General features: G+C 40.5%; 1 protein-coding gene across 1 annotated transcript in view; it reads right to left on the reverse strand.

Annotated features, from left to right (window-relative positions):
- Window positions 1–4,353, reverse strand: part of LOC306986531 (uncharacterized protein) — a 28,816-nt gene extending 24,463 nt beyond the window's left edge. The window contains exons 1-6 of the mRNA XM_079589842.1: window positions 4,016–4,353; window positions 3,241–3,324; window positions 2,108–2,679; window positions 1,902–1,997; window positions 1,363–1,596; window positions 1,133–1,271 (exon numbers count right to left, since the gene is read on the reverse strand). Coding sequence (XP_079445968.1) covers window positions 1,133–1,271; window positions 1,363–1,596; window positions 1,902–1,997; window positions 2,108–2,679; window positions 3,241–3,313 — 1,114 coding nt within the window. The 5' untranslated portion in view covers window positions 3,314–3,324; window positions 4,016–4,353. The remainder of the gene's footprint in view (window positions 1–1,132; window positions 1,272–1,362; window positions 1,597–1,901; window positions 1,998–2,107; window positions 2,680–3,240; window positions 3,325–4,015) is intronic.
- Window positions 4,354–12,191: the final 7,838 nt, after the last annotated feature.

Here is a 12,191-nt window from a genome sequence, read left to right on the forward strand (position 1 = left end):
GACTTGGAGCATTTGTGCACATATTGTTTTTCTTTCTCTATTTATTTACTTATTAATTGTGATTTGTTTTAAGTATTTATATGTATTATGTATATGTATTAGTATGTATTTCAATGCATTTATCAATAATGTTATTTAAAGTCTTAATGACTCTGAAACACAATATTTATCCTCAGAAAACACAGAGGAGCGCTTGAGTAACTACTAACTCTCGTCTCTCTCATTTATTAAGTTTTTCACTGCTCACAGTCCCTGTAACACACATGATCACACACTTCTCTTATTTCAGTTTGAATCAGACTCATTCTTCATTACTGATGCTTTTTACTATATAAAAACATGGCAGAAACTTTTGAGTTCAGCTAGAAGTGAGAATTGGAGGGAAGGGTATTGACAAAAAATTCACGATTTTATTTAGATCTTGATTTAATATCGATCTATACATGGAGATATATATACATGTTCATTTTTCTCAAGGAAAAAATCTTTCTCAATAATGTTGTGAGCTATACGAGGAACGCTGTCAGCTAGTGCATTATTATTAAAGGATAATTATCGACTGGTTTGTGTACAACTGCATTTCAGGAAGTTTTTATGTATAGTGCTTTTTTTGCTGCTGTCTTCAGTCAATTTTCTCGAAAACTACTGGACATTGAATGGCTTTCTGAGGTAAATGTTACGTGACATCGTTTGATTGAGCGATTACATGAGACACGATACATTTCTCTAGTTGTACTGGTTCTTTCAACATCTGATGATCATTCATGTTTGTTTTGCACTGAAACTAGTAAAGAGGAAGAAATGATCGGTTCTTGTGCCGCTTGAACTGAGGCGACAGCAATATTTCACACCAAAACGGTATTTATTGTTTGAATTTCTTGAAACGTACAATATTTGAAAGCTAAGACTTTGTTTCATATAAAAAAGTAACCTTCTCTGTCTTATCTGTCTGTCTTGTGTGTGTGTCCTCTTTGCTCCGCAATGTTTTTTCACTGTGTGAGAATATGGATGCGAGTGAATGCTTGAGAACCGTGTCAATTGTGTGAGTCTCACTCTGAATGCCGGAGTTGTCAGTCCTGATAAAAAGATGATAAATATGTCTATCTGTACGGTGTGTTTGATATTGTCGTACCAGTTAGCGTGAGTTTCTCCTGTAGAGAGTCCTGCAGTTTAGTCAGAGCTCTCCTCAGAGTCTCCAGACTCTCCTCAGTCTTCACACTGATCTCAGACCAGTTCCTGGTGTCTCTAGAGCTGCACAGGGATGAGTAAATCTACAGCAGGAGAGAGGAGAAATGCTTCAGCATGGGGAGTGTTCTGGTGTCATATACGGCATTATCATTGATCAGAGAGATGTTGACTGACCTGTAGGAGCTGGAGGTGATCTTCAGTGTGTGAGAGCTGCTCCAGCTCAGTGTTTCTCATCTTTAGCTCAGTGATCTCCTGCTCCAGCTCTTCAATGAGCTCTTCCTCCTGTTCCTCTGCTGCTTTCTGCTGCTCCTCCATCATCTCCAGCAGTTCAGTCTGACATCTCTCAATGCAGCGGATGAGATCAGTGAAGAGCTCCACACGGGCCGCTTTCTCCTTCTCTGTGTTTCTCTATCAACCAGGACCATCAACACATTATTAGTGGAGTTTGCTAAGAGAAGAATCAGTGTTATTATTTATCATTCTTCAGTGTTTTAGACGGTTTTCAAAATCCCTCATTCTGCACCGTTTGCACTGAATGATTCCTCAAATCATGTGTCTTGTTGAGGAGAGATGTGTTATTACTTTACTAAGTGATCAGCGAATCACAGACGTGTCGATATTCAGACCAGCAGAGCGACCGCGAGTGTGAAATCCAACAACATTTCAATAAAAAATAATAGGCATTTAAATTAATTCACTTATTTTAAACTCACTTTTCTGACTTCTGCCGAGTGTTTGACGTCTTGGATCTTCTTGATTCTGTCCTGGATCTTCTGCTGTGTGTCTTTCTGTGTCTTCATCAGTTGAGTCTATAGACACAGAACACACAATATGTTTTCATAATTGATCACTTATATCAAAGAACATGTGATTCCTCATGATAAGAGCCATTTAAAGTCAGTTTGTCAGTAACTTTTACCTTCTTCTCTTCACTCTCCTCTTCTAAAGAAACAGTGTTGTGGTTCTGGTGGTCTTTCAAAGCACACATCGGACACACGATAGTCTGATCATCTCTACAGAACAGCTCCAGAGGTCTCTCATGTTTCTGACATATATAGTCCTCCAGATTACTCACAGGATTGATCAGTTTGTGTTTCTTTAAACCTGCCACTCTCAGATGACGATCCAGGTGAGTTTCACAGTAAGAGCTCTGACACACCAGACACGACTTCAGGGCGTTCAGCTTTCTTTCCTCACAGACGTCACACAGAACTGCAGCTTTTTTCAGAACTTCAGCTTTTTTCTCAGGACTTTTCTTTTTATAGTGATCTACAACTTCTCGGAGTGTGGTGTTAATCTTGAGATCAGGTCTGTGCTTGAATGTTTCTTTACAATATGGACAGTTGCAGGTCCGGCTGTTGTCCCAGCACTTATTCAGACAGGTCTTGCAGAAGTTGTGTCCACATGGAGTGGTGACTGGATCAGTGAACACGTCCAGACATATAGAGCACTGAAGCTCCTCAGTCAGTGGACCGCTGGAGGAAGACATCCCTGGAGAGAGAAATGATGAAGATAAATCACCTACTAGTCTAAAGTTTGGAAACACATTTGACTTTCTTATCTAATGGCTTTTTTCTTTGAAGGACTGAATTAAAAATAATAATAATTATTATAAGCCTATTATTATAAATGGATGAGTGGACAGTGAAGGAAAAGACTGAACAAGCCTCCCGTGAACTCATTTAATCCTGTTTATAAAGAATCTCATGAAGCTGTTGAATGTAAAGAATATCTAGAGACAAAGAGTGACGTCTTTGAAGAAACTCAAATATATGAGAGATCATGTACAGTCAGCTGGTCATTACTGCAAACCCAGAGAAAGTGATCAGTAGCCTAATGTGAAGCTCATTACACGAACACTTACTGTACCAAATAAATAAATACACGGAGGAGCAATATTGATTTTAAATATTGATTTAAATGATTTTATCTGTTACTGTTCACTCCTGAACTGTACATATTAAATATTATATGAGAAGACTGTAAGTTATTCATGCACTAATTCATTCTTCATCTGTTTTTATTTATTTATTATTATTTGTATTTACTTACATGGAGGTGTTATATCAAAACTCTGTCTCCTGGTTTTTCTTGCTTTTGTTGATGTTGGTGAAGATTCTGCCATTGTTCTTCCCTCTTCGTTTTCAAGAATAGAAATGTTATTGAACGATCAAAGAACTGATAAGAAATATCTAATGTGTATTTAGTCACTGAGGTTTAAATGAAATCTTACCTCGAGTCGGATTTAGTTTTACTTATTCATCATAATATTATTTCAAGTCAAATTTATAGCAAATTGGTTAAGAATTTATAGTGAGGGAAACACAATCGAAATTCAGTAAGAAACTCATAAATTTACAGAATAATCTGAACTTTGACCTGCTGTTTAGATTAACCAAAGTACAAGAGATATATTTTCCAACAAAACTATCTTTAAATAAAAATAGATACATCTCTCCACAAAATACATGATATAGTCAAGTGTAGTTTTAATCTTGTTTAATGTAAATGTGATTTTCATCTGCAGTTTAGCAGGTTTGTGTTCAGTGAATCTGCAGCTCATTTACTTCCTGTTTCTTTAGTTTTTCTGTCGTGTGACTAAATGACAGAAACCCCAAACTTTGCTTTACAACCTATCAAATGACACACTTTTAATACACTTCTGATACCATTTCAGTGCAGTAAACAACTAAAGTAGTTGAGTATTTGACATGTTTAAACCTGGTTCTGTTCAACTTATTTCCGTTCGACATAAACCTACTAAACCAGATCACTTCCATTATAAACCTGTTCAGCACAATCTCTCTTATATTTCTCTCTCTCTTACCTGTGAGGATCAGATGTGTCCACAAGACTCTTTGAACGGATCAATATTCTGTTGTTTAAAGAGGTTGATCGTCTCAGGCGTCCATATTGTGGTTGATCAAGTTAGTTTCACCTTCTCTGAATCAATCTCTCTCTCTCTCTCTCTCTCTCTCTCTCTCTCTCTCTCTCTCTCTCTCTCTCTCTCTCTCTCTGAACTACAGTATAAGGTCATAGTCCAATATCTGTTAGTTTCCAGAACAAAGGCTGCACATAAAATCATGCTGTAGGGAAATAGACTGACAAACAGATGTGTGGATCCTGAAACTTCTAGGACCAGGACTGTTCAAAGTTTAAGACAGTGGTCCTTCCCTTTGAAAGAACTGTTTTTGCTTTATTTGAACTTCATTTCCAAAAGTCTCCAGTAGAGGCCGCCATTCTCTCACAATGACTTCTGTTATCAGTGTTTTGTTATGTATTAATACTGTTATTCGCCATTGTGCCTGCAGGTGGCACTGACACTTGCCACGGTCCAGTCATCGATGATTTTGTTGAATGGTGAGGCGTCTCACCTTCAACTAAATGTAGTTAAAACAAATGACATGCTCATTGATTTTAGGAAAAAGAAAAACTATACACAATAAATTACATCAATCAATGGTCAAACTGTTGAATGTGTCGCTTCATAAATACCTGGGGATGATAATAGACTCCAAACTCACATTTGTGAAGTGGTGTAAAAGAGGGCATCAGCGCCTCTCTTGTTTGAGGAAATTGAGTAAATTCCAGGTTGATAAATCTATCATGACCCTATTTTATCACGCTTTTATCGAGTCAGTTTTATCGTTTGCACTAGCAGCCTGGTTTGGGAATCTCACTTTGAAAAATAAAAACTCACTCAACCAAGTAGTAAAGTGGTCTAGCAGGCTGATTGGTGAGCAACAGCCTAACGTGGAGACCTTATACACAAAACAGGTACAGCGCATAACTAGTTCAATTTTATACGACAGTTCTCATTCACTGCACACAGAGTTCCAGCTTCTACCCTCCAGTCGTAGGTTTATGATCCCCAGGTGTAAAACCTGCAGCCATTACACTGTGGAATAAGTTATAGCTATATTTTGCACAATTGTTCATTCTGTTTTTTGTAATATACAATATGTATGTAGGCTACTTATTCTATGCTAGTTTTATACGCGTCTATTTATAAACAAATCGTACCTATGTATTTAAATCCTTTTTACTTGTATACATACAAATTTTCACGTATGTTTATGTATTATTTTATTTTTGACCGATAAGAACTTTTTGATGGTGTGTGGTGATGATGTGTGAAAGGTGATGGTGTGTGACTCTACTGCAAACAAAATCTACCTTCGGGTATAAATAAAGTAACTTGAACTTGAACTTGTAATTATTAGTTGTTGAGTAAATAGAGAATGTTGGCTGTGTTATTTTAACATGGTATACACCCAAGTGTTTTTTACATGTTGATATTGAGAGTTATGTCAGATGTGCTGTGATCACACCTGGACTGGATTTTTTCTTTTTAATAACAAGTAGTTATTTGTAGTCTAGTACACACGGAGTTGGGCAAACTGAATCTAATTTGCTTTATGAATATCCAGTACGTTGTTAAATTGGCAAATGGTTAGTCAACTTTTTCCCTTAAAAATAGTCTTGATAATAGAATAAAAAATAAACATTTGCATGTCCACCTATAGATTTTCTGCATCATCCTGTGGCTTGAAACATTCTGAATGATAGATTTGTCAATATTATATATAGGCCTACTTTTTTGGTCCCTGTAAGATTTCACTTTAATAGGTCATATTTGTGACTCCTAGGCAGTTGATTATTCTTATATTTTCACATGTTGAACGTTTTATCCTGTAAAGTTGTGTTTAACCGTCTTGTCTTTCTGCGTTGTGTTCTGGGTTGTTCTCAAGTAGACACAGAGGCACAATGCAGTTTATTATCTGCGGTCATAAACAATATGGCAATGAGTGTTGCGTGACTTGCTAAATTTTACTCAAGTACAAGTAAAAGTACTACAGTCAGATGTCTACTTAAGTAAAAGTACTGAAGAACTTGTTTTTAAAAGTACTTCAGTATCAAGAGTACAAGAGTAGGCTACATTTTCTAAATATTGCATTACTACTGCCACAGTGCTTACATTTATGTACAGAAACGTCCTGGAGTTATGAAAAATGTTAATGTTAATATACCTTGGAGAATGTAAAAGGAATTGAAAGTAAAATCAAGTCATTTTTCATCTTTTTACCATGTTGCTTTAAATATATTGCTTTGAATCTCTGTGTTTTTTAACATTAAGTTTTATATTCAGAGCATATCTATATTTACATTTCCAGATTACAACAACACCCCATAATGTTCATAATCTCAGTGGCTTTCTGTCCTGCTTTTGGCAACGGCAGGTCGGTCCAGTTTCTTCCATTACAGCACAAGATCAGCCACAACCCACACGCTTTAGGAGAACACCTCAACATAACGCTTTTACCCGAGAGAATCTCACAAAAACTGCCAAAAATGATCAAATTAAGACTCTACGTCTATACAGGTGAAACTGGAGAAATTAGAATATCGTGCAAAAGTTCATTTATTTCAGTAATTCAACTTAAAAGGTGAAACTAATATATTATATAGACTCATTACATGCAAAGTAAGATATTTCAAGCCTTATTTGTTATAATTTTGATGATTATGGCTTACAGCTTATGAAAACCTTTTTACAATATTCTAATGTTGCTAATTTTGCATAAGCTGTAAGCCATAATCATCAAAATTAACCTTTTAAGTTGAATTACTGAAATAAATGAACTTTTGCATGATATTTTCATTTTTCCAGTTTCACCTGTATAGGCTATATATATATAATTTTTATTTGAATTTTCTACAAAAAAAAATAAAAAACTGCATAAATATGATTCATACTATTTTATAATCACATAAATAAAATAAAATAGGGTTTAAGTACCTAATTTAAAATTTCCCTCGCATTGTTACATTATTTTCATGACAATTAAGCACATTTAAACACCTTGCAGTTCGCTTACTGCAAATAATAAAAAATATTTTTTTTTGAAGCATACATCATGCTAGTATTTGTTGTACTTAATTTAATTTGATAAAATAAAATAAATTTAAACAATAAATAAGATAAAGGATGTTTTTCACTTCTTATTTCTTACTCCTCGGGGTGAAATGCGAGACTTTTTTTTGTAAAAATTCACCAAATCATCGGACAGCCAATGTTTCATCATCATCATCATCATCATCATCATCTCTCTCTCTGTTCTGCATCCCGTCAAACACAGAATAACACAAGTGCTGTAGATATATATGAACAAAAGCTCTGTGTCGTCGATCACAGGACATTCACGTGAGATGTTCACTTCTGTGTCTGTGAACATGTGGCAGTGTGGAAACAGAAGAAGTGCAGACTCTAGAAAAGCAGACGTCTGTGGCCTAAAAACTGGGACTCTTTCCTGAGCTGTTCATTTACAAATCTATAACTCCCTTTAATTAAACGAATTATTTAACTCCGATTTTGACATCAAATCCCATTTAAGAAGTTTTGTTCTGTGCACTGGATCATCACGTCAGAACAGATCGGGGGTTCGTTCAAGGCTTTTATAAAACATTTCACAATATTAAAACTCCCTCCAGAACTGGAACGCGAATTGAGGACCCCTATCAGAAACGACGTCCGAGGGGAGACCGTGAAGCTTGAAAACATGACTGACCACAATCTGGGCTGTCTCCTTGGCAGAGGGGAGTTTAGCGAGTGGGATAAAATGAGCAGCCTTAGAAAATCGGTCAACGACGGTAAGAATCACAGTATTACCCGCCGACGGAGGAAGCCCGGTAATAAAATCAAGGGCAATGTGTGACCAAGAACGTGACGGGATAGGAAGAGGTCTGAGAAGGCCGGCCGGAGGAGAATTTCTTGACTTCGCCTGGGCACACACGACGCAAGAGGCAATAAAACGAGGCCACCAAAAACGTTGGCGAATGGTAGCGAGAGTGCCCCTAACGCCGGGATGGGCAGTCAATTTGGACAATGACCCCACTGAAGGACCGCTAAGCGCGCAGAAACGGGAACAAAGAGGAGGTCCTTAGGAACGTTACGCAGAGAGATGGAATGAGAAAGAGCGCTTAACCAGTCTTTCGATTCCCCAGATAGCAGCGCCAACAACACAACCCTGAGGAATAATAACCTCCTGGGTCGAGGTGACATCAGAGGAACCGAAAAGACGGGAAAGAGCATCGGGCTTAACATTCTTAGAACCGGGACGGTAAGAGATGGAGAAATTGAAACGAGCAAAAAACAAAGCCCAACGGACTTGGCGCGTGTTCAGTCTCTTAGCGGAACGGATGTATTCTAAGTTCCTATGATCAGTCCAGACAATGAACGGAACGGCCGCCCCCTCCAACCACTGTCGCCATTCTCCCAAAGCCAAACGAATGGCGAGCAGTTCACGATTACCCACGTAGTAATTACGCTCAGCGGACGACAGACAGTGAGAGAAGTAAGCGCAGGGATGAACCTTGTCGTCAGAGGCGGAGCGTTGAGAAAGAATAGCGCCGACGCCCACCTCTGACGCATCGACCTCGACAATGAATTGTCTAGAAACGTTGGGGGTAGTTAGAATAGGAGCGGTGGTAAAAAGGGTCTTTAGGTGATCAAAAGCCCTCTGGGCGGACTCAGACCAACTAAAACAGGACTTGACAGAAGTGAGAGCCGTCAACGGCACGGCCACTTGGCTAAAGTTTTGTATAAAACGACGATAAAAATTAGCGAAGCCAAGGAAACGCTGAAGTGCGACGCGAGAGTCAGGGACTGGCCAATCGGTGACAGCCTGAATCTTAGTAGGGTCCATGCTAATCCCCTCTGCTGAGATAACAGACCCGAGAAAAGTAACAGAACGCGCGTGAAAGGTACATTTCTCAGCCTTAACGAAAAGACGATTCTCAAGAAGACGTTGGAGGACCCGACGTACGTGTTGCACGTGAACCTGGAGAGAGGGTGAAAAGATAAGAATGTCGTCGAGATATACAAAAACAAAAATATTAAGCATATCTCTGAGAACGTCGTTAATCAAAGCTTGAAAAACGGCCGGAGCGTTTACAAGACCGAAAGGAAGAATGCGATATTCAAAGTGCCCTAAAGGTGTATTAAACGCTGTCTTCCACTCGTCTCCCTCCTTAATGCGAAGTAAATGGTAAGCGTTGCGGAGATCCAACTTTGTGAAGACCTTTGCTCCCTGTAAGAGCTTAAAGGCAGATGACATAAGAGGCAAAGGATAGCGATTCTTGACGGTTATGTCATTCAGCCCTTGATAATCTATACAGGGACGCAAAGAGCCGTCTTTCTTCTTCACAAAGAATGGAGGAGGGAACAATAGTACCAGCGTCAAGAGATTCAGAAAGATACTTCTCTAACGCCTCACGCTCAGGCGCCGACAGAGAGTAAAGCCTTCCACGGGGCGGGGTCGTACTAGGAAGAAGATCAATACTGCAATCGTAGGGACGGTGGGGAGGGAGAGAAGTGGCCCGGGAACGACTGAACACCGCCCGTAGATCGAGATATTCCTCCGGGACCCCAGTCAAATCGCCCGGCTCCTCCTGAAAAACAGAGACAGAGGAAACAGGAGGGATAGCAGACATTAAACATTCAACATGACAGGATAAACTCCAAGAGAGAATAGTGCCCTTTGACCAGTTAATGTGAGGATTATGTTTAACAAGCCAAGGATGGCCCAAAACTACAGGGGAGAAGGGAGAATGAAAAATTAAAAAAGAAAGAATCTCGCGGTGATTACCAGAGACAGTGAGAGATAAAGGAACAGACTCTAGGTGAACCCGAGGGAGGACACTACCATCTAAGGCGAAAAGGGGAGTGGACTCCTCACGTTCCTTCAAAGGAATACCTTGTTCCAGAGCCCAAGCCTCATCAATGAAATTCCCCTCGGCCCCAGAGTCAACCAGAGCGTCACAGGTAACAGAGAAACCAGGCCAGTGCAGAGTGATGGGAATGGTCGTGCAGGACTTGGGAGAAGAGACCAGAGAAGTTGCGCTCGCCAGTAACCCCTCCTCTACTGGCGAGCGTTGGCTTTTAACAGACATGTAGAAACGAAGTGGCCAGCTGAACCTCAATACATGCATAGGCGGTTGGCGATTCGGCGTTCACGTTCCTTAGCGGAAAGGCGAAGACCTCCCAGCTGCATGGGTTCTGGCTCTGAACGGGCGGAGGCGGGTGATGAGGCGGCGGAGGGAACTGAAGATTGGGCAGTCTCCACGCCTCGGGTGCGGCGGCGGAGATCAAAACGCTTCTCAATACGAATAGCCATGTCAATAAGCGGGTCGAGATGGAGCGGGCGATAAACCTCATGCTTTATGTCAGCGTTAAGTCCCTCCAGAAAGCGAGCGACCAGTGCGGGCTCATTCCATCCGCAGGAAGTTGCCAGAGTGCGAAACTCAATAGAAAAGTCCACGGCGGAACGTCTTCCCTGGCGGAGAGTAGAAAGGATACGGGACGCCTCGTCCCCATAAGCAGAGCGGTCAAACACGCGTATCATCTCCTCCTTAAACAGATCAAAACGATTAGTGCACTCTACCTCAGCCTCCCAGGCGGCGGTTCCCCACTCGCGAGCCCGTCCAGTAAGGAGAGAAATGACAAAGGCAATCCGGGCTCGCTCCCTTGAGTAAGTGGTTGGCTGAAGAGAGAAAACGACCTCGCATTGAGTCAAAAAAGAACGACACTCCGTCGGCTCACCAGCGTAACAAGGAGGGTTGTTAATTCTAGGCTCAGGGGTCTCCGGTGTTCTGGAAGGAGTAGGTGGATCTCGACGGAGCTGACTAACTTGCTGGGAAAGATCTGACATCTGGGCGGCCAGGGTCTCCACGGCGTGTCTGGCAGCAGACAGTTCCTCATCATGCCTACCAAGCATAGCCCCCTGGAGTTCGACGGCCGTCAGAAAAGGGTTCTCTTTCGCTGGGTCCATGGTGGCCAGATTATTCTGTTATGATAGGTGAGAAAGGACCCAAAAGCGAAAATGCAATACAATGTCTTTAATAATGAAAGACCAAAGTCCAAGTGAACAGATTTCATCTTCTTGTAGATAACAGAAACAGCCGTCAATACGGACGATCAGACAAATAACAAAATAATTTCTTGAAGAGAATGAGCACAGCAGAAGGACCAGGTCTGGCGGCGTCAAATCTCAGGTCTCTCAGAGAGGATGCAGCCGACAGCAGGAGGTTAACTGGGCAGAGTGTAGAGTACAACATATAATCAGTAAACACTGCGTAGAAATAAGTACAGACCAGATCCAGACAGGGCACGGACAAAACAGGACCTCATGCAATGAAACCTCACGGAATAATCTGGCAAAGAAGCAGGGAAAAGGGAAGGCTAGAAGTAGCAGACACAATCAGAGGAAAGAGAGAACAGGTGAAAGAATTAGCGCGAAGGCTGATTGCAACTAGGAACAGCTGAGGTAGAGAGAAGGAGAGTAAGGGAAAGTGTGTGTGTGTGTGTGTGTGTGCGTGTGAGTGAGCGTGTGCGTGAATGTAACCAGAAGAGAGAGAGAAAGAAAAGGATACCAGATTCATGACACACATGGTCGGGGGGAGATGACAAAACAAGTGGGCAAATGTTCTTCTGTCTCTTTGCTTTGGATGCTGAACTGAGACAGAGGCTCTGCCTTTGTCTCTCTTTTTCTCTCTCTTTCTCTTTCTCTCTCTCTCTCTCTCTCTCTCTCTCTCTCAGGTAACATTTTACATTTATGCTGGGTACAAATGGTTTAAATTATCAATACATCATGTTGTAACTATTTTAAGTGTAAACATAACCTTATTGCACATTGAACCTTTTTTAATTCATGGAGTCAGATTAAAACGAGATAATTGCATATGAGAACATGTGTCTTATTTAAACAAAATTCCTTTGAGACGCTGGAAAGACTTGAACACGTGCGTCCTTTACCGGCTATTTGGAAACCTGGAAGTTGGGCCGAATAGCCGGCTTTTACACTCTAATGGGTTAATGTTTCAAACTTGGCAAACTATGGTTAACCAAAATCATGCGTGGCACGTCTGGTCCCTGTAAATGAATGGCTTTTTAAATCCTGTCTGTTACTCAATACTAAAAAAACAGTTTGTATGATGTTCACTAA

The sequence above is a fragment of the Phoxinus phoxinus genome (genome assembly GCF_949152265.1).
Source record: "Phoxinus phoxinus genome assembly, chromosome: 19".
NCBI lineage: Eukaryota > Metazoa > Chordata > Actinopteri > Cypriniformes > Leuciscidae > Phoxinus > Phoxinus phoxinus.